Here is a 21611-nt window from a genome sequence, read left to right as displayed (position 1 = left end):
ACTGTCCCCAGGGCCTCTGTCGACATGCCTACAGCAATGCACTGGGGTGGAAAGGGACAACCCCCAGAAGAAGACACAGCTGGATGAGCAGCCAGGGCTGCGTCCATACCTCCTGTGGGGCTTAAGGGCTCGCCGGCCAGCGGGAACGGTGCAGTAGGGGCCGGGAGGTAGCCGGCGCCCCAGCCCAGGGATGCCCCCGCCCAGCAGGACCCCGCCTGGCCCTCACCCAGCATGTCGGACGACTCGATCATGTTGGTGTCCAGGTCGGTCCAGTAGAGACGCTGGTCAGCGTAGTCAATGGTGAGGTCGTTGGCCCGACCCACCTTGTCCACCAGCGTCATGCAGTTGGTCCCGTCCATGAAGGCCCGCACGATCCTGGGTTTCCCACCCCACTCGGTCCAGTAGATGTAGCTGGAAGACACAGGGAGGGCAGAGCGGGCTCAGGTGCGTCCGCCCTCACTGCAGGGCAGGGGGACACGACCACCGCCATCTCCTCGGCGTGGCCCATTCCACCCTGGGAGCCCCCCACAACCCTAACATCCCTCCAGGTGCGGTCACCGTGCTGCCTCCTGAATTCCCACAGCAGTTCACCTGCAGGGTGAGGGCAAACACATCCGTTTACAGACCCAGACCGGTGGCACAGAGGGGGTGACCTCGTAATAGAACTCCAGGTAGGATACTTTTGTCAGAGACGAATGCTAATTAAGCTGGACGGGACGCCAGGGTGACAGGGGAAGTCAGGATGAATGTGGGCGAATCAGGACACACGGTCCCCTTACTCAAAAGGGGCAGAAGACAAGAATCTGAGGCCAGCAGGCACTACGGGGCCAGGATCCAAACTTGGCTTTCCTGCTTCCAAAGGGTCCTCCTCCCTTCTTCTTCAGCAGCTCCACAGAAGGAACCCCTGTGCCAGAACCGTGTGCGTCTTCCTTGCCCTTCGGCTAAAACCGGGCCTTTCTGCTCTGCCGTCCCGCAATCTTTCCTTCTCTAACAGTGTGTGACAGGCAGCGTTCGGGGTATGCCGTACACATCACTGATGCACTGGGGGCGAGTACTGGGTCCGCACCACAGAAAACTCTGGTGCAGAGGGAGACTCAACCCTGGTCCCTCTGGCCCCCGTGCCCAGGGCAGGGCCCCCAGGCTCCTGACAGGTAAAAGCAGGTGCCTTGCGAGGCAGGTGGAACCCTGCCTGGGAAGCCTGCAAGGAGCCCTTTCTGAGTGCGCTGGACTCCAAGGCCCTAAAAGCCAGCAACATGGGGCAAGGGAAGGAGCCCAGCTCTGCTCTCCCTGCTTACCTGTCCCTCAATAAGTCACTCAGCTTCTCTGAGGCTCAGTTTCCACATCTGCAACATCAGGGACAGAGACACTCGTCCCATGGAGGCTCCCCGGATGCTGCACTGAGCTCGGGTCAAAGTGCCCAGTGCAGCATCCAATAGAGCGGCCACCCTTCCTTCCTTCTGCTCTGGGTCTCAGTTTCCCCTCTGTGAAATAAACTAGATACCTCCAGGGTCCTGCCCACCCCGGCCACCTCAAAGCTAGTGGCGGTCAGGACTGCTCTAATGAGAAGGCCAGCTGGACAGCCACCCCCCTCGGCCTACAGTCGTCACACACGGGCTGATGTACGGAAGTGGGAGGGGGGCGGGGACACGTGAGACGAACAAAAACGGCTCTTACCCTTTGGTGGGGTCCAGGGCCAGTGACCTTGGGTTGTCCAGGTCCCTCCACACGAGGACCTGCCGGAACTGTCCATCCAACCGGGCCACTTCGATCCTATTGGTACCAGTGTCTGCCCAATAGAGGTTCTTGCCCACCCAGTCGACGGCCATGCCTTCCGGGTAGTCGAGGCCAAACTCGATCACGTGCTCCACGGAGCTCCCGTTCATGAAGGCTCGGCTGATGGTCTGGGAACGGGGAGGAGGCAAGGGCCACGGTTAGGAACCAGCCTTTCTGCAGACCTCTAACCATGAGATAGATGCTTGGCCACCCGGAGCAACTACTGACCACATCTGGTGCCCAATCGCCCACGTACAAAGGTTTTTCAATAAATGCTTGAAATGTAGCAAAATACGTTTTTAGGGAAAAAAAAGATTTGATAATATTTAAGTTTTTATATTTCTATATGCATATCACATACAGATCGGTCCTTTCATTCAGTAATCTTTGTCATGAAGTTTTATTAGGGACTAATAAAAATGCAAAAGGTGAGGAGCTATGGAAACGACACAGAAGCGCTCACGACCACGGTATCGTTTACAGCGGGGAAACGGGAAGCCACTAGAACATTTAAAAGAAGCGAACCGGGGTGCCTGGGTGGCTCAGTTGGTTAAGCGACTGCCTTCGGCTCAGGTCATGATCCCGGAGTCCCGGGATCGAGTCCCGCATCGGGCTCCCTGCTCGGCCGGGAGTCTGCTTCTCCCTCTGACCCTCCTCCCTCTCATGCTCTCTGTATCTCATTCTCTCTCTCTCAAATAAATAAATAAAATCTTTAAAAAAAAAAAAAAAAAGAAGCGAACGGTTACATAAAATACGGAGTATCTGTGCAGTGGACTACTTGACTCACCTAAAGAACTGTGTGAAAGAGTTCCTAACAGCATAATCAATTACCTCTCATAATGTCAAGTAAAAAAACCAGGATACAGAACCCTCTACAGCACGTGATAGGGACCATGAGCAACACTGGGGCATGGGGAACTGCCCTGAAACGTCAGCTGGTGGGGGGGGATAGAAGTGATTTTCATTTTTATTTTATTTTTATTTTCTTCTTTATACTTTTCTGTCTCCTGCCCTCTTTCGCCAGTGAGCTCCCATGACTTCGAATCAGAAAAATCTCCAAGAGATGTGTAACACCATCAGCAGAATACAAGATAAATGAGTACGCTACTTCGGTCGTCAGGTACTTCAGACCAGGGGCAAGCAAACTTTCCCCTACAGGGGCGGATGGTAAATATTTAGGCTCCAAGGGCCACACAGATCTGATGTCACTACACAATCGAGCAGCGCAGGCGCAGACAACCCAGAGACAAATGGGCATCGCCGTGTTCCAATAAAACTTCATTTACACAACCAGGAGGCCAGCCTGTGAGCCAGTTTGCCAAATCCTGCTTTACGAGAAGAAAAGGCCCTTCTGCGTACTCCTGCATATTCACATCGTGCGCAAAGGCAGCATTTGCTAAGCAGGTGGCCACTGCTGAGGGAGCGAATCCAAAGACGGTGTCAATTTTACAACAAAACGCTTCCCAGACCCACAAAGCCCACCCGTGTGTCTGGTGGATGTGCTGGTTATAATCATTCATGATAATTTATTAAAATAGTCACTCATACTTTATTGTCATAGATCACGTTACCATAAATATTACGGCTCCTTTTTTTTTTTTTTTTAGTTCAATGCGGGGCTTGAACTCATGACCCCGAGATCATGAGCTGAGCTGAGACTGAGTCGGACGCCTGACTGACTGAGGCCCCTGGGCGCCCCTGAGTATTACAGCTCTTCTAAGTCTTAATAGACTAGAAAAGCCTTCGGGGTGGCGCCGTGACAGGCGAGGCGTCCACAGCGAAGCTGCGGGCGTGGGACACCCCGCAGACCGTACCTTCAGGCTGACGTCCGTCCAGTAGATGTGATTGTTGGACACATCGAAGTCCAGCGCGGAGGCCTCCTTGACGCCCGTCAGCGGGATGGCCACGTCATTGTTGTTGGTCTCCAGGGAGATCCTGTGGATGGCGGCCCTGCTGGTGAACACCAGGAAGGCCTCGGGGACGATGCAGGTCTTCATGTCGCTCAGCAGCTCCAGGCCGATGGGGCAGCCGCACTTGGTCGCGTGAGGCGTGAAGAAGCACAGGTGGCTGCACCCCCCATTCCTGTCCGCACACGGGTTGGTCCCTGGAAGCAAGCACGGCAGCTCTAACCCTGGCAGCCCAGCAGGGGCAGGTGGGCGTGGCTCCACCGTCCCACGGGGCTCTGCCCCAGCCACACAGCACACGGGGACGCCAGGTGGGGAGGACGGAAACCGAGGTCCTCCCCAGCTGCGAGGAAGGGACGGCAACAACGGCAACATGGCTGGCTCTGGGCCCGGGGTGACCCAGTGCCTAGAAACTCAGTCCGTCCGCCCAGCAGCCTGGGGGCGGGAGCCGTCCCCACCGCTGTTCGCCAGTCGCAGAAAGTGAAGCCCAGGGAGGCTGGCGAAGGTGACAAAGGCAGGAAGTGGCACGGCTGTATGAATGGGCCGTGATGGGACAAGTCTCACACACACACCCCGGGCCCGGACTCCAGGCCTGCTGACGGGACCGACCGCCCGGTGGCACCTCCCAGGATCCAACGCCTCGCAAACCCAGACTCGCCCAGGACCGCCAAGGGGGTCTCTTCTGCATTAAAGCAGAGTACTCAGGGTGCTCATTTATTGGTGGCCAGCCTGTTAATCTCCCTTACCTCCCGAGGCGCTGTTAAAAGTGACTTTAATGTAGTGTTAAGTATTTCAGCTAAAAAAAGAACCCTGTTCCCCAGCTCTCTCAGGAAGTCCTGAGATGAGAGAGATGAACCCAATTTCTCAACCTGAAAGCACACCTGACAGACACATCTTTTTTAGGAACTGTTGGGTTTTTTGTTTTCTTAAACCATCACTCACAGACGGGCCTCACCATCCACAGTAGACATTCAGCGTGTTCTAAAAGGCGACTGGGAAACGAAGCTTATCGGTCCCATCCCTCTTCGTCAGGAACCCAGGTGGCTGGGCGGTAAGACCCATCCCAGGGACACAGAAGGCCCAGTTGCTCTCAGGCCCCCCCGCCCCACGGCCTCACCTCCAGGCCTTTGCACAGCTGCCCCTCTGCCTGGCCAAACTGGCCCCCACCTGCCCCCTAAATTCCAAGCTCAAGTGACCTCCCACGTGTGTTAAAGCCAGGCATCCCTAGCATCACCCCAGGTTTAGCCACTGCCTGGCGTAGCGCGAAGGAGTGTCTCAGCCACTAGACGGAGAGACCGGGAGCTACCTGAGGGCAAGCACCGGATCCTCTCTGCCCATTCATCCATCCATTCATTCATCCAGCAAAGTTCTGTTGAGCACCTCCGATGTGAGGTGCTGTAGTAGGTGCAGAGGCCCCCACTGGGAACAGAGCCCCAGCCCACATGGAGCCCACAGCCCCGCCCCCACCACACCTGGACGCTACTCTCTCCCGTGTAGCCTAACGACCCGCATTTGGAATCCTTTTCATAAAGAGACAAATCATGTTAAGTGAGCTTTTTGCAGATCCTGGCTTTCAGATAAAAGGTGTGTGTTTGGGGCGCCTGGGTGGCTCAGTCAGTTAAGGATCTGACTTCAGCTCGGGGTCTTAGGATCAAGCCCCACATAAGGCTCTGTGCTTGGCAGGGGATATGCCTGTCCTTCTCCCTCATCCTCTGCCCCTTCCTCCCCTCATGCTGTCTCTCTCTCAAACAAATAAATAAAAGCTTAAAAAAAAAAAGTATGTATTTGAAGGTCCAGCCCGGCCACGCTGGACAACGATCACAGCCCACCCCAGTGAGGAGGTGGGGGCAGACCTGGAGTGAGTCCCAAGCTCAGCCACATCAGCAACGCGGCCGTGCGTCCTTCCTTCCTCCCAGTGCAAATGGGGCAATACGGTCATCAGTGTATGGGGTTGCTCTGGGTGCTGAGGCGCTTAGCCAGAGCCTGGTATCAGAGCCCGCCCCTGGTCTGAGACCCACACCTCGGTACTGCAGGCAGATCAGCCACAGGAAGGGAGAGGACAGCCGTCTGCCTCGCCTGGCCCTTTCAGCACAGTGTCCCACCTGTCCTTCACCAGATCTCACCATATCCTGTCCTGCCCCTCCCCAGGGTACGCGCCCGGGGACTGAAGGGCAGCCACGAGCCCCCTGCTTCTTCCTGGCGCCAGCAGGCTTGGCCCGCCGGCGGCTGGACACTGAACAGACTCACCGACAACCTTGGCCACGTTCACGGCCTTGAGCCCCATCAGGTCGGGCAGCTGGTCGATGATGACGTCCCGGCTGGCCTTGACCTTGTGCACGCGCTCGATGCTGCGCCGTTGCCAGTCGGTCCAGTAGATGAAGTCCCCCAGCAGCGTGAACCCGAAAATGTGTGGGAGCTTGTCCTCCAGGAGCGTCCGCCTCTTTGTCCCGTCGACGTTGATCACCTGCAGGATGGCAGACACAGGTATGAATCGGCCTCGGGCCTGAGCTGCCGGAAATGAGCCAAGGTCAACGCCTGGGATGCTCAGCTCTGTCTGCACCCCGCGAGGCCGTGATACGAAGCCAGGTGCCGTGGCTCCCTGGCAGAGCTGGACGAATGACCTTTTCAGTGGTGGGGCTGGCTCAGGGCTCTCCCCGCAGCCCCCCGTACCTGGGTGCGGACACTGTGCTGAAAGGGCCAGGCGAGGCGGACGGCTGTCCTCTCCCTTCCTGTGGCTGATCTGCCTGCAGCACCGAGGTGTGCGTCTCAGACCAGGGGCGGGCTCTGATAGCAACATCTGCCAGCACACAGCACCAGCAAGCGTCAACTCACACGCCTGACGCAGACTTGAGTTTCCAGAGGCTGGATTACTAAGACGCCGTGGGCCCTGGGCAAGACGTCGCACCGGTCTCTGGACTGATGCCTTGCTTGGTCGGGCCCCGATGAACTCTGAGGGCACTGCTGGCCCTAAGTCTGAGCCCGTAACTCTCAGACATCTTCCGCCCCCGCCCCCCCACGAGGCCATTTACTCTGAGATACAAAAGCTAGCTTTTTCTTGAAGAATCGGTGCTGATTAAAAGCATTAACCACAAAAGCCACAAAGGAGAAAATTGCTGTCAGACATAAAAACGCCCACGATTCCGATGACAGATGATCCTGTAGCAGCTTCTGTCGAAAGGCAGACTCGATAAAACACAACATCAAGATTCTCCGGCTCTCAGGCCAGGATGAAAGAGACATGACAAGTCCCAACAGACCTCCTGCAGCCAGATGACACTTCCAGCTCCGCAGAAAAGCGACAAACTCTCTGTTTTGCAGGCGGTGAGAACGGAAGACAGATCGAATTCAGGCGGAACAGAAGAGACTTGGGTCGTCTGCTGTCGGACAGCACAGGACAAAACAGCCAGGTCGCCGGGAGGAGCCCCTGCGCCCCGTGGACCTATTTCTCCACCTGTAACTGAGGGGAGCAGCTGACGTCATCCAGGCAACTTAACCAAAGACAGAACAACGCCGGGACCCCCAATCTGAGGCAATTCAGGCAGAAGTGGGAGGCTGCGGCCCAGGTATGGATCCTGGAAGCAGCTCCCCGTGGGGCGTTCCAACGCGCTGCCCAGGTGAGAACGTGGGGTTGGGGGGTGCCCTTGTACCGAGAGCTGGGGAGCTGCCAACCTCACCTGGAGGAAGGAGCTCGGGTTGCACCGATTTCTGTCCTCATCCCTGGGCACCACTCCTGGCCCCGCTGGTTAGCAGTAAATGGCAGGTAATGGACTAACTCTTCCAAACGGTTTGGGCGCCGGCCCTCAGAGAACGCTCTGCACAAAACTTGCCCCTGGGAGGGGTCTCATCCTGGGCTCATGGCCCAGGAGGTGAGGTTGGGAGAGGAGAAAGAGCATCTCCAGGAACACATCCCGTCAGGGGCAGGGCTCAAGCGAGGCCCTGGGGACCCTTGCTCCCTCCTCAGCTCGGGATAACGGGGGCCGCACCAGGGTCCGCACACGCACTACATTGAAACTACAAAGAAAATCATCCACATCTAGAAAAAAAGACTCAGCTTCAATGCACCAACATGTCAATACCGCCTCTGTAAGAGATTTTCCTCTTCCTTAGGTATTTCCATATTTTCTCAGTTTTCTTTAATAACTGAACTCCAGACATAAATAAATACACATTCTATTGAACTGAGGCAAGGAAGTACCTTTTTCCTGGCTCAAGAACAATGAAAACGAGCCCACGGAGGACATGGGGCCAACAAGGCTGGCAGCCCTTCCTCTTTCTCTCTCTCTCTCTCCGCCTCTGCCCCCTCCCGCCCCGACCTCGAACGCAGGATCCCATCCCCCTCCAGAAGCCGCTCCCTCACCCCGATCACCTCCCACACTAATCAGAGAACCCAAGAAGCACCTCGCAGGCTCTCCATCAAGACTCTAACACTTGAGAAAAATACATGAGCCCAAAGTGGTTTTCTGTGGCAGCTTTCTGCACACAGTGAGCAAATCCAGCCCATCCATAAAAGTAACTACTGGACCGGGCCTTTCCCCAGGCCTGGAGCACCCGTGGGGCCTGTCTACAGGGAGCAACACACATTTCAACATCCCAGCTTTCCTAGAGAGGAGCCGAGGGTAAGGAGACGAGACACAGGGCACGGGTCCACCGGACTCCTGCGAGGGTAATGCGTCCAAACAGGATTCAGGAATAATGGAATCGAATTTGCAACCCAAGAATGTTGGGAGTCAGGGGAGAGTATGGGAGACAGATTTTCCAGGTCAGGGGCTGGCAAACTTTTCCTGCAGAGGATCATAAACATTTCCAGCTTTGCGGCCATATGGTCTTGGTAATGCAAGAGCAACCACAGAGAGCGTGAGTGAGTGAGCGAGGCTGTGCGCCTACAGAACATCGTTTGTGCAAGGAACAAAAATAACTTTGTAGACGCTGAAATTTGAATTTGGTGTCATTTTCACACGTCATGGAATATTATTTTTCTTTCAATTTTTTTTCCGCTATCATTTAAAAGTGTAAAAACCAGTCTCTGTTTGGAAGTGGTACAAACAGGCAATCAGGCCCACGGGCTGTAGATTCTCACCCCTGCTCTAGAATTGAGCGCCTGCACCCTTGATTTTCAGGAAAGGAAACTGGACGTCTCTCCGAGGAGTTGTCAAAAATGATCATGCCAGATGCCAAAGGTGCCTGGGGCCAGCCTTGCTCTCTCTGACCTTTGGCTTCCGTCCTCCTGCGCTGGGCCAACTCTGCGCTCCGTGCCCGGGTCTGGGATAGGGGAGGGGGCAGCAGAGAGGGGGGACAAGCGGAGCAGACACGCGCAGATCCCAGCTGCGCTCTGAGGGGCAGCACCCATGGGGGTCTGCGGGGAGGACCCACAAAATGGTGGGCCCCAGAAAGTCACCATGACGAGAGATAGGAGCCCAAGACCAACCCTTTGAAAGCACACGTTTCAAGGGAAAAGACTTCTGTTTTCTGATGGAATAATTATCACAGTCAGACATAACCCCCCAAATTAAAACTGCCCTGGTTATTTCGTTCCAGGTAATAAAAAAAGATCTTAAACACACACTTGCGTGCACATACTCATGGCTCAGCTGCCCAGAAGCCCCATGCTCTAACTTCTTCCCCGGGGGACACACGGCCACCAGGCCTTGCAACCAGCTCTCTTGTGCTGAGTATTTATTCTGGTTGGACCGGAAGTCCCCTCCACCGACCCAGTACGTGTCAGGAGCAGGGAGACAGATATAGGTGTGACCTCTGGGACTTATCCTCAGCCTGCCCGCCAGCCTGCCCCACTGGGTGCGTGGAGAGCTGACCCGGGATGGCAGGTATCACCGTCCTGGCCGGGATGGGAGAACAGGGGGCCTCAGAGAGCCCAGATGATCCGGAGCAGCAAGTCCAGGGCGAGCCACACGCAGGTGACACCTCCTGTGGCAGAGACGGGCTGAAGCGCCTGGGTTGGCCTGCAAGACCTCTGTTTGTTCCATCCTCAAGTCCAAGCAGCTGAGGGAAACAGCCAAGGACGAAGCTTCACAAAGGCAACTCAAGCCTCCAAAGGGGCAAGACCAGTCCCTGCTTCGATTCAGTAATGGCTAAAGCCACCCTCCATGGACACGCGTCCGGAGCGTGTGCCCGACTATTTAAGTGCTTTGCCCGTCAGTGCTGCTAAGGGCACCAGAACAGAAAGCAACAGAAGCTGCACAAATAAGTCAGCGAAGGCAGGGGCTTCTGAACAGACACGGTTAGAAAAGCAGCCGATGCGCCGTCCGGGGAGCCAGGATGTCACCCCACCCCCGCGCCCCATCCCCTCTCCTCAGTGGCCCTCTAGAGCACCGACCACCTCCGACGCACTGCACCTATCCTGTTACCCCCCATGTCTATCTCCCCTCTAGAACACCCGCCCCATCAGGGCACGGTCTGCCCCTCGCTGCTCTTCCAGCACGAGGCAGTGTCCATGGATGCCGTGGAATGAACAGGTGCTCACCGAGGGGTATGGAGGGGGCTGGGGGGACGTGAGGGCTCTGTTCAGGGACCCGCTGAGCAACCGTGGGAAAGGGCCAAGTGAGAGCCACAGAGGGAGTGTGGGAGGGAACAGTGGAGGGGCGTGGGAGCGGACACCTCAATACAGACCCGGTGTGTCCTGAGTCCCCACCCACCGTCAGCACGGAGACCCCGACGCAAGCCGGACCGGAAAGAGCTCCCGTCTGCTTGGGGAGACAAGGCCCACGCACAAACAAGTGAGGTGGGGACGATAATGACGCCGATGACCCGGCAGCTGAGCCAGAGCACGAGCACCGACTGGTTTCGAAGGGGTTGCGGCTTCCAGCGGGAGAGGCGACATCAGGTGGGAAAGGGGATGTCAGCACTTTGCAAAAGGCGAGTCGTCCGCATGCATGAGACCATGGCATGTGGCAGGAGGTAACTCTGGGCTTCCGAGGGGGGAGCCGGGGGCAGCTGGGCACGTGGGCTTGGAGGGTACTCGGGACGGAAGGAGCTGCCGGGGGGGGGGTGCCCATGCTGGGCTGTCACGAGCCTGGTGTCTGCCAAGCAGCAGGGACAGAGGCAGAAAGGGCCTGGCGTCTGCCCAGAGCAGAGAGAGAAGTGCAGGGCCCCGGCAGCCACTGGTTAGAGACAGCTGAGGGAGAAGGGAGTCCTAGTTGCTTTTATGAATCTGGCTGACCCTTGTGACATGAGACCTAAGACCCGCAGCAGGTCAGAGGAGGAGGGGAGGTGCTCTCAGGGTGGGGAGCCCAGCAGGGCAGGGAGGGAGAGGGAGGGAGAAAAATGCACAAGCAAATGGTGGGCCATAGGAACGCTGGAGGCCTGGTCCTGAGGGCGCAGCTGGGGTCATGGGAAGGGCTGGATACAAGAACTAAGGGTACTGATGGGGCAGGAGCCTCCAACCCAAGGGCTCTAGACCCAGGAAGACAGGTAAGGAGGCGTCCCAGGCAATTCCTTGCCCAGGAGGGTAGAAAATGCAGCAGAGGCAGCTATGGGGACACAGAGGGGAACTGGGGGCTGTGTCCATGGACTTCAGCCCCCACCCATCCCACGGGGCTCTAGCCTGCGGGTGTTGGGGCAGTCGGGGGCGCCTCCCAGAGTGAGCCTGGAAGGACCAGCCTGAGCCCACCCCCACCGCGAGCCACCCCGCGACCCCCAGCTGTCACGACAGCAGCTAGCTGGCCAGCTGAGGGGCTGCCCCAGGGGCTGGTCCGAGCCTGATGTCCAGGACAGCTGTCACAGACAAGGCCAGCAGGAGGCCCACCTGCAGGGCAGCCCAGACTTGCCCGCGACTCAGCCTGGTCCGTAAGTCGCATCTACGTGTCGCTAATGCCATCCAGATGAATCCCTGTTTCATCAGTCCAGCCTTTCCAGACCTTTGTTCTCCTCCCAGTTCATCAAGGGATTAGCCGCAGCTGCCCTATAAAGTCCTTCTCAGGGACCTGGTGGGTGGAACACAGGAGCCCGATTACCTCTTCAAAGGGGCAGCCAGTTTATCACCGTCTAAAGTTCCTTTCTTCCAGCGCCTTCCCTCTGCGTTCAGAGCCAGGCCACGCGCACAACCAGGCCGCACGGAATCCGTTCTCCCCGTCAAAGGCAACTGCGTGAGGCAGGCCCGAGGCCAGCGCTCGGGCTCCTTAGCATCTGGCCTGGCCGTTCCGTTGTCACCGGGCATAATTTCTGGGAAACATTACCACTGCTAGAAGCATGTCCTGTTGCTTCCCTAGCCTGGTTTATACCTCCCCTGACCATCCCTCCCACCTGGAAACCGGAAAGTAAACACAGCCCCTGGCCCTCAGCAGTTCCCCCAGAAGCCCTCAGAATCCTCTGTGACCTCCAGCAGGGGCTTCTGCACTAAGCTGGTGGCCCAATCCAAAGCTTGGTCCTGAGGGGTGTACCAGAGGAACAGCTGTTGGGCAGATGTACCAAGGTGGCCCCGGGCACCTGGAACATAGCCGGCCCTCACCAGGTGCTTGGCGGCAAACCCGGGACCCCCGAGCGAGGGTCAAGAGGCCACAGCAGGAACGTGGAGGCAAGGCCCCTAGCACACTCGGACCACCTCCAAGATGTTCACCCCTGTGTCTGGGGTATTCCCCACTGAAAAGAATGCGAGAGCCTGAGACACCAGCACGACTCGAAGGCACCTATGACTCGCCTGGGGCGTCTCCCACCGGGGGAAGAAGACATGCTGAGTTTATACGGAGGATGGTCTCCACACCTATGCACGTCAGCAGCCCCCACCCCGGAGCAGGGGCGGAGGGGGCGTCCGGCACAAAACCCACAGCCAGAGTCAGCCCCCGATGTGTGGGAGGCGGCTGCGACAGTCTCTGATGGGAGTCGGCATTCCCAAAGTGTGTGCCACCAGAGCCATGGTGGAGAAAGAAAGGGACCCTCGATCATGAAGTTGGAGAACACCTACGTGCCTACATTTCCCAAGTCTGCTTGATCAAAGATTCCCAAATCCTTCTAATTCTGTAGCCCCTCTCTTCACACTTTCTGGTGATTAGCTCCAAACAGGTTACATGCTTGCGGTGCACATTCCTGGTTTGTGGTGCGCGTTCCCTTACTCCGGGCCCTCCCTCACCCTCACGCTACCGTGACAGACTGTCTTCAGTCCCTCCATTGGTTACCCTTAGAACTGTGCTCCTACCTCTCCCCAGCCTCCCACCTCCAAACTTCTGTCCCTTCTACTTAGCGATTACCACAGAGGATAACATTTAGATTCTGTCGGGAAGCCTGACACTGTCTTAGGGCTTTGTCTGTGAATTGATTCTAAAGGTGGAAAACCAAAAAACCACCCACTTGCCACACGACCTTGAGCAAGGTACCGTCCCCCTGGACCTCAGTTTCTCATCCACACATGGGGACCATGCCACATACCTCCAAATACTCTTGTGGGACAAACACACGAAAGGTGCTTAGCATCACCCATCATCAGGAAAATGCAAATCAAACCCAGGAGACACCACAGCGCACCCACCAGGATGGCTACAATCATGATAAAGGACACAGAACGCTACAGTGGCTGAGGCTGTGCTGAGAGCAGAACACACGTACGCTCTTGCGAGAGCGTGCGGAACAGCGCAGGCCGTGGACCAGTCTGACGGTTCCTCAGTAAATCACACATAAAATTCCTACATGACCCAGCAATTCCGCTCCTTGGTATGTACCCAAGAGAATGAACAACAGGCGCCCAAACAAACTTGCACACGGTGCCCTTCACAGAGTTGCTCAGCAGCCAAAAGGGGGAAACAACCCGAATGTCCATCAACAGACGGGTGGATGATGTGTGGTCCATCCATACAACCAATGTTACTCTGCCATAAAAATGAAACAGACAGGTGCCACCGTGTGGATGAATCCCGAAAACATCATGCTGAGCGAAGCAGCCAGGCATGAAAGGCCGCGTACCACATGACTGCAGTCACGTGGAATGTCCCGGAACAGCCAACCCCACAGGGACAGACAGGAGATCCGCAGGTGCCGGGAGCTGGGAGGGGAGACCGGGACTGGCTGCTTAATGGGCAGGGGGTCCTGGGTGATGAAAATATTCTGGAACTAGGTAGTGGTGATGGTTGCTGTGGTTCAGCACTGTGAATGTATGAGGGGCCGCTGAAAGGCACACTTTAATTGTAAAAATGGCCATTGTAGATCATGTGTGTTTTACCACAGTCGACGACCCCAGCACCCTGCTGTGGGAGTACCTGGAGCCATGCCCGTTCCGTGTCCAGCAGTGTCAGCTAGACACACACATCCCCAGCTCCCCAGCCCGCTCCCAGGGGTGGGTGGGGTCCATGGAGACGAAGCCTCCTCAGCAGACCCCGCTGGAAACAAGGGTCTTGGCTTCAGGCTCAGAGGCTCCAGAGAAACTCCCTTTAGCATGGGATTTTTCATTAAGATTTTGTATTCTGAGGGACGCCTGGGTGGCTCGGTTGATTAAGCGGCCGACTCTTGATTTTGGCTCAGGTCATGATCTCAGGGTCATGAGATCAAGCCCCGCATCAGCCTCTGTGCTCAGCAGGAAGTCTGCTTGGGATTCTCTCTCTCCCCTCCCCCTCCCTCCACCCCATCCCCCACCCCTGCGCATGCTCTCTCTTCCCCTCTCTCTCAAATAAATTTAAAAACAAAGATTTTGTATTTTGAAATAGTTTAAGACACACAAGAAGTCACTCAAGGAGCTCCCGTGTGCCCTTCGCCCAGCTTCCCCATGACAGCATCTTACACAACCACGATATATCCTATGACGGCATTTACTCGGCCACACATCTCCTTAAGGGCCCAGAAATGTATCATAATAAACTATTTTTTCAAGGATCCTCTTTGTCCAAATAGCATAGCACAAGGGCGCCTGGGTGGCTCAGTCGCTTAAGCGTCTGACTTGATTTTGGCTCAGGTCATGATCTCAGCATCGTGAGATCGAGCCCCAGGTCGGGCTCTGTGCTCAGTGTGGAGCCTGCTTGGGATTCTCTCTCTCCCTCTCCCTCTGACTCTCCTGCCACCACCCTGCTCGCACATGCACCGCACACGTGTTCTCTCTCTAAAAAAATAAATAAAATCTTAAAAAAAAAAAAACACAGAGCATAGGCATCCGTCCGATGCCTGCCTGGTACACGTGATGGGCTCCAGGGCGACCAGGCCCGGCTTCTGCCTAAAACTCAGGGCTCCAGGCCTGCCGGACTGTGGCAGGCAGCACAACCTGTATTAAACAGCTCCAGGAACCAACGCCCACCGGTGGGGATGACTCACCTCAATTTTGTCCGTCTTGGCGTCTCCCCAGTACAGCTTTCCCTCCTGCAGGTCCAGGGCCAAGCCGTTGGGCCAACCGAGGGACGTGTTCACCAGGATGTGCCGCTCCTGCCCATCCAGGTTGGCGCACTCGATTTTGGGGTTTTCCCCCCAGTCTGTCCAGTACATGAGGCTGGAGAAGAAGCACATGTCCTTGACGCTGTCTGTCTCGTCCCTGCTGCACCCCCCAGGGCTGAGGACAACGCCCTCCCCATCCGGCGGGAGGTGCTCAGGCATCGCCAGCTCACTGCACAGGTGAGCACCAAGCCCCCCACGCAGGACCAGGGGCTCCACGGGAAATGGGGGTGCCCACAGTGCGGGCTTCACGACATGGGGTCCTGGGACTTGAAGGGGGCTGGTGGGCCTCCCCTCCCATCCTGCAGGTGGGCAGACAGCAGATGCCCCGCTGAGAGGCCCGTGGGCTGGAGGGGCCGAGCGCCAGAGAGGAGGCCGAGGTGGAGGGGAACCTTCTCCAAGCAGCCGAAGGGCTCCCGTGTGCAAAGCGCAGGCTCCACGGGCAGACAGGCCAAGAGGCCCAGCTCTCCCAGCAGGCACCACGAATGGGTCACCGCAGGTTCCGAGCCTCAGCCGCGGGGAAATGAGACAAGCACCTAACACCCCAGGGGTGCACCGTGGATGGCAGCCCCTGCAGTGACCACGGTCACTGTTGCCGCATCTCTGCTGGTCCCCACGAGGCACAGCTCCCAGGTCTCCCTCCTGTCCTCCCAGCTCCCCATCCAGGCTGTCTCCAGGACACCGCCCACACCCTGCATGGAGGGCCGGAGGCTTCCCCTGCAGCCCCGGCTCCACCTGCCAAGAGCTCCAACTGTTCCTCCTTCCTCCTCCCAGTTTCCCGCTGTTGGTCGTGAGCCCCCAGGGAGGGCGCTCCTACCCTCCGCTGAGCTGTGGAGGCTCTCAGAAAGGCTCCTACGTCGACTGACAAGCTGTTTTCACAGAATCCTAAAATGGAAAGTTGGGAGCCACACTGCTGGGTCCAATCCCAATCTCCTGGCTGTGTGACCTTAGGCAAGTCCCTTAACCTCTCTGGGCTTCAGCTTCCTCTACTGTACAACTGCACCCACCTCCCGGGGAGAGAGGAGGAGGCAAAGATTCACCGTGTGTAACGTTTAGAAGAGGCCCGGCCTGTACGTAGTAAGTATGTACCGTGATCAGTCTAGAAATCACCCTGGTGGACCATTCCATTTTGCAGGTGAGAAGGGTGAGGCCCATGGAAAGAAATGACTCACCCGAGCTCTCCAGGCCCTGTATACGTGTACGTGACAGCCTGTGTCAGAGCTTCTCAAAGTCTGGTCCCTGGACCAGCAGCAGCATCACCAGGAAGCTTGTGAGAAATTCAGGTTCTCAGGCCCCACCCAGACCTCCTGAATCGAAACTCTGGGAAGAGGGCCCAGCCACCCGCGTTTTAACAAGCCCTCCTCTGGGGGATTCTGATGCTGGAGAAAGTTCCAGAACCACTAGTCTCTCTCACCTCCGGGTGGTCTGGCTTGCAGCCCCCACCAGGTGGGAGGTCCGCCCACCCCCAGCCTTACCCCATCACAGGGTGCAGCACGATGGCCCGGGGCTCGTCCAGGTCCTCGGACACCAGGATCTTGCGGGAGGTACCATTGAGACGGGTCACCTCGATGCGGTCGGTGCCCGTGTCCGTCCAATAGAGGTTACGGGCCACCCAGTCGACCGCAATGCCGTCGGGGTCATTGATCTCGGTGTTGACCAGCGTCTGTGCCCCTGACCCGTCCAGGTACGCCCTGCGGATGGCCCGCACCTCGTCGTCCGTCCAGTAGACGTAGCCCTCCAGCGGGTCGTAGTCGATGGCGATGGCGTGACGGATGTTGTCAACTTGCAGCACGATGTCGGTGAAGTCCGGCGTGTCCAGCGAGATCCTCCGCAGGTCCGTCCGCCGGGCCAGCAGCAGCACCTCCTCGGCCCCTGTGGATGTACACGCGGTGGGGTCAGAGGCCTGCAGCAGGACAGCAGACCCGGCCTGTGCTGGGCATGGCAGGGAGGCGCTCGGCCAGCCCCCGGGGTCAGAGCTTCCTCGAGACAACCGGTGACTTTAGGTAACACTGGCTGAGACCCTCCTACGCAGTCACTGGCTCACCCTGGTGAGGGCTCTTTGAGGCCAGCACTAGTTGGATCATCATCTTATAGATGAGATCACATAGGCACAGAGAGGTCAAGCAACCAGCTGAAAGCCACAGAGCCACCTGACTTCCACCACTGTGGAAGAGCTGCTTCACACTCAGTCCCCCTTGCCCCCTGCAAGCCCCTCTCCCGGCCACAAACCAGTTCCAAATGCAAGTCCCACATAGGCACTGGGCTCCAGACTGCCATTGTCAAAGACATACTTCTCAAAACCCCACTGGACCCCACTTCTACTTGCTCACCCTTCATGGCTCAGCTCAGATGCCACTTCTTCCCTGAGGCCCTACCTCTGCCCCGCTCACCCCCCAAGGCAGCTTCATGTCACCTAGCCGCACACATCATCGCATGGTCTGACTCCTTCCCACCTGGCTTTCTTACTGACAAGGGTGAGCACCTAGGGGGCAAGTGCCCCAGTCTTCCTCTGCCACCCCAGCAGTATTAATACTTTGACTCTGTCCTGGACCCTCCCTGCTGCGATTTGTCAGAACTTCCAGGCAAATAGCACATGGAGCCTCATGTGCTCCCCAACCCTGGCCTGGACGCCTCGAGGCTGCCGGGGCCAGGATGTGATCCCTCCCCCAGAGCTGGGTCCTTGTCCACTCATTCATTCTGGCCCCTTCTGGTCTCAAGGACCCACAGAACCAAGATTAGGTCCAGAGACTGCTTCTGGAACTTTGGGGCCAATTGCCTGGTCTGACTGGAAAGGCCCAGAATGGGGAAGGACTCATCTCAAGTTATGCAGCAACGCAGGACAGGGACAGGGACAGAACCAGCTGGGCACATCCATCAAACTCAGGCCCCCAGGCCCAGCCTCTGCAGCCAGCTGCCTGGTCAAGCTACAGCTCTCAAACAGCAGACTCTCTCCTGCACCCGGTGCCAACTTCTTGCCACCATGGCAGAGCCCTCAGAGCCCAGTGCCTTGCAGAGTCCACCTGGGGTCCCCTGCCCAGCATTTCGAGTAAGGGTGGGGACCCGGATCCTCACGGTCCTGCTCCAAGGCCCAGAGCTCATAATCCAATTCCTCCCCTAGAGGGCGCACACACGCCAGCGATGGCTTTATGAGCCCAGGGCCGGGAAACCGAGGCAGGCAGCGCTCACAAGGTACCCCAAGTGCCTGACTACTTTGGAAACCTCCAACACCCAAATTCAGATTTGGTCCTGATTTGGTGTCTTGGAAGGAGGGGAGGGGAATTCTTAATTTTAACAAATTGTCTTCCTCTGGGTTCCATTCCCAAAATGTTCTGTTGACATCTGACCTGTCCTTCAAGGCCCAGGTCACACACCTCCTCCTCCTCCTCTAGGAAGCTTTCCTGCCACCCTTACCCCAGTGGATGGGCTGACCACACACACACACACACACACACACACACACACACACACACACTCTGCCCCTCTGCAGGGGCTCCACACTTAATGGTTCATTGGGATTCCGGCACATGCCGCCTTGGTTCTCTGCAGACCCCAGAGCCACACCCAGAGCAGGTGCCGACATCCTAAGACAAGCAGGGAGAACACAGGGCAGATTCCCTATGTGACTTTGGACAGGTCCCTAACCCTCTCTGGGCTTTGGTCTTCCCATTTATAGTGAAGAATCAGCCCAACCTGATGATGTCTGAATTTCTGTCTAGCTCTGACATCAAGGGAACCATAAACCAGACTCCATGAAGGGCTCTGGCTTCATCTGCCACCATGGAGGGATGTGGGAAGCCCCCCAGGGCACGGCCGGGAAGAGCCCTGTCTAAGAGGGCGTCTACAGAACTGTCCAAAGAGGCTGCCGGGCTCCCAAGCGGAGGCTGGGGCTGCTCACTGTGCAAGGTGGAAAGGTGTGTGTCAAACCGCACTTGACTTCAATCAGCACCTCCTCCCCAGAGAAAACACTGGTCCCCAGGGAAACCAACGCTCTGTCCCAAAACACATTTTTTTTCAAGCTTTTTATTTATTTATTTGAGAGAGGGAGAGAGAGCATGAGCGGGAGGAGGGGCAGTGGGAGAGGGAATGAGAATTCCAAGCAGAGTCACTGCTGAGCGCGGAGCCTGACTCGAGGCTCAATCCCACGACTCTGAGATCATGACCTGAGCCAAAATCAAGAGTCGGACGCCTAACCGACTGAGCCACCCAGGTGCCCACAGAACATATTTAGAGCCTGTTTCACCCATCCCTGTTGCTATGGTCCTCCAGACACAATCACCTAAAATAGTGTGATCCTCACACCAATCCCAGAGGTATGATTATGCCCCATTTTACTGATGAGGAACCTGACGCACAGAGAGGTTAAGCTCCCCGATCCAGGGCACACAGGAGCAAGTGGAAAAACAAGGTCCCACAAACACTTGGATCTCGGAAGATGGTACACACAGGAAGCCCAATGTTGACGGGCTGCCCAGCTGGATTGGTCACCCCACCAGTTATCTCTGCAGGCAGCTACTTTAGACCAGGCCCTGGGCCAGGAACTGGGGGTGGGGGTGGGGGTGGACAAAACAGACACAGGATCCCCCACCCCCGGTGCTCCTGGGGTCACAGGGCAGAGCCCTTTAGGGAGGAAGACCATCAGTGAATGGGTACTAGGAAGGAGAGCTGGGGTTACAGGTGGGCCTGCTAAGGGGGCCAGCTGAGACTGGGGAGTCTGGCCTCCTGCTCCAAGAACCTCAGAACCATGTGGCTATGACCATGTCCCAGATACCAGCAGAGTGTCCCCAAGGGGCACAGAGCCATCAGGGGCGAAGTGGCCCCGGCCCCAGCCTTCCATTAACCAGGTCAATACAAAGCCTCCAGCACAGCCCACCACCAGGGAACCCCATCATCAGCATCCCTTAGAATTAAGTCTCTGTGGCTGAGGCAGTAATTAAACGCCAGGATAAATCTGTAGGTGATAATGGAGTCCAAGGGGGAGTGTCTGACACCCCTTGGGCTGCAGAGCCTTTGACGTTTTTATTTGAGCTTTGCTAGAATACGGGGACATGCGGGCGAGAGTCACAGCCCAGCCTGTTGCCTGAAGCACAGAGGGGGTGGAGCACTCTGTCCAGGACCCGGCCGGCGGCGGGGGTGGCGGGGAGGGGGGTGCAGCTGCGGAGACAGAACCCCCAGCTGCTCGCTCCCAGAGGCCGCTACTCACAGGTGACCTCCAAGGCTGTCAGCAGCAACGTCTGAGTGGCAGCCCTGGCCTCCGGCCACCTGGGTGGGTGTAGGGCACTGTGCGGGGGCCAGGAGGAGGAGAGGCCACCCCCCTCCCTGGGACCAGACACAGATCCTGGGTAGGAGTTTGTTTAAACACTAGGGAAGTAAATTGTTTAGAAACTAACAGTTTGGCCAAATGGTTTTCTTTGGGGTTGTTTAAACAAATAGCCTGCCCCACAGTGCTGCCAAGGAAAGTGAAACCTTCCCCTCGCTGGCCGGGCAGCCTGTCCCCGGAGCCTCCTTCGGGCGGACTCCTAACCTCCCCCTTCCTCGCTGCACGCACACGCGCAGGAAAGAAGGGCAGCGCCCCTGTCCCGGGGCCAAGTGCAGGGCACCGACCACAGGCCAGGGCACAGCCTTCCTGGCAGCCGGCGTTCTCCAAACAAAAAAGCCGACCTGAGGGATGGCCCAATGTCACGGGCATGTCAAGTTCAACACCATCCCTCCCTGCCAACATCCCTCCGGACCAAGCTGCCTTCCATCCCAGGGTGCCGTCCTGTGGGTCACACGGACCCGGCCAGATGCAGGAAAAGGCTGCCGTAACACATCAGCACAAACGGGGAGGCTCATAACAGCGGAAACAGACTCCTTCACGGTTCTGGAGGCCAGAAGGAAAAACGCCAGGGGCTGGCAGGCCCAAGCTCCCTCTGAAGGCTCTGGGGGAGACGTCCTTGCCTCCCTCAGCTTCTGGTGGTTACCAGCAATCCCTGGATATTCCTTGGCTTGTGGTTTCACCGCTCCAACCTCTGCCTCTGTCTTCATACAGCCTCCTCCCCTGCATCTCTGTCTCAATCTCTCTCTTATAAAGGTCACTAGTCATTGGATTCAGGGCCCACCCTACTCCAGTCTGACCTCATCTTAACTTGGTTACACCTTGCAAACACCCTGTTCCCGCGTTAGGTCACATTCACATTCCGGGGACTCAACATGTCTTTTTGGGGGACACGATGCAACCCACAAGAGGTGGGGAGCAGAGGTGAGAGGAGACGTTCCGTGGGAGGAGAGGCAGGTCCAAGGGGTGGGGGGGCTCCAGAGCACGCCGGGCCATCGCTGCCACCGGGATGGACGGGAATGGAGCTGGCCCACGGACACCACGCACTCTGGACACTGGGACAGCGCTGAGCCCACCGCCGCCTACAAGGAAGCCTCGTGCAAACAGCATGCTGTGAATGCAGCAGGAGCCCAGCCACAAGACAAACAAAAGCCTCCCTGGAACAAAATCTGCTCCCACAGATGAACCAAAGCTTCCTTTCCTGGCAGGAAACACACGCAAACGTCCACAGCGGCTATCTTGGGACCATTCTCGGTCTTCCTTCT

General features: G+C 57.2%; 1 protein-coding gene across 1 annotated transcript in view; it reads right to left on the bottom strand.

Moving 5' to 3' along the window:
* The window catches only part of LRP5 (LDL receptor related protein 5), a 98650-nt gene that overhangs the window by 25144 nt on the left and 51895 nt on the right, over window positions 1-21611 (bottom strand). Inside the window, exons 6-11 of the mRNA XM_035013447.1 lie at window positions 16508-16904; window positions 14919-15090; window positions 5925-6141; window positions 3588-3877; window positions 1675-1901; window positions 227-411 (exon numbers count right to left, since the gene is read on the bottom strand). Of these exons, the coding sequence (XP_034869338.1) occupies window positions 227-411; window positions 1675-1901; window positions 3588-3877; window positions 5925-6141; window positions 14919-15090; window positions 16508-16904 (1488 nt within the window). The remainder of the gene's footprint in view (window positions 1-226; window positions 412-1674; window positions 1902-3587; window positions 3878-5924; window positions 6142-14918; window positions 15091-16507; window positions 16905-21611) is intronic.

The sequence above is a fragment of the Mirounga leonina genome, unplaced genomic scaffold, assembly GCF_011800145.1.
Source record: "Mirounga leonina isolate KUSES-001 unplaced genomic scaffold, KU_Mleo_1.0 Mir_166, whole genome shotgun sequence".
Taxonomy (NCBI): domain Eukaryota; kingdom Metazoa; phylum Chordata; class Mammalia; order Carnivora; family Phocidae; genus Mirounga; species Mirounga leonina.
The sequence above is the reverse complement of the archived record's forward strand: the minus strand, read 5'-3'. Positions and strand labels throughout refer to the sequence as shown.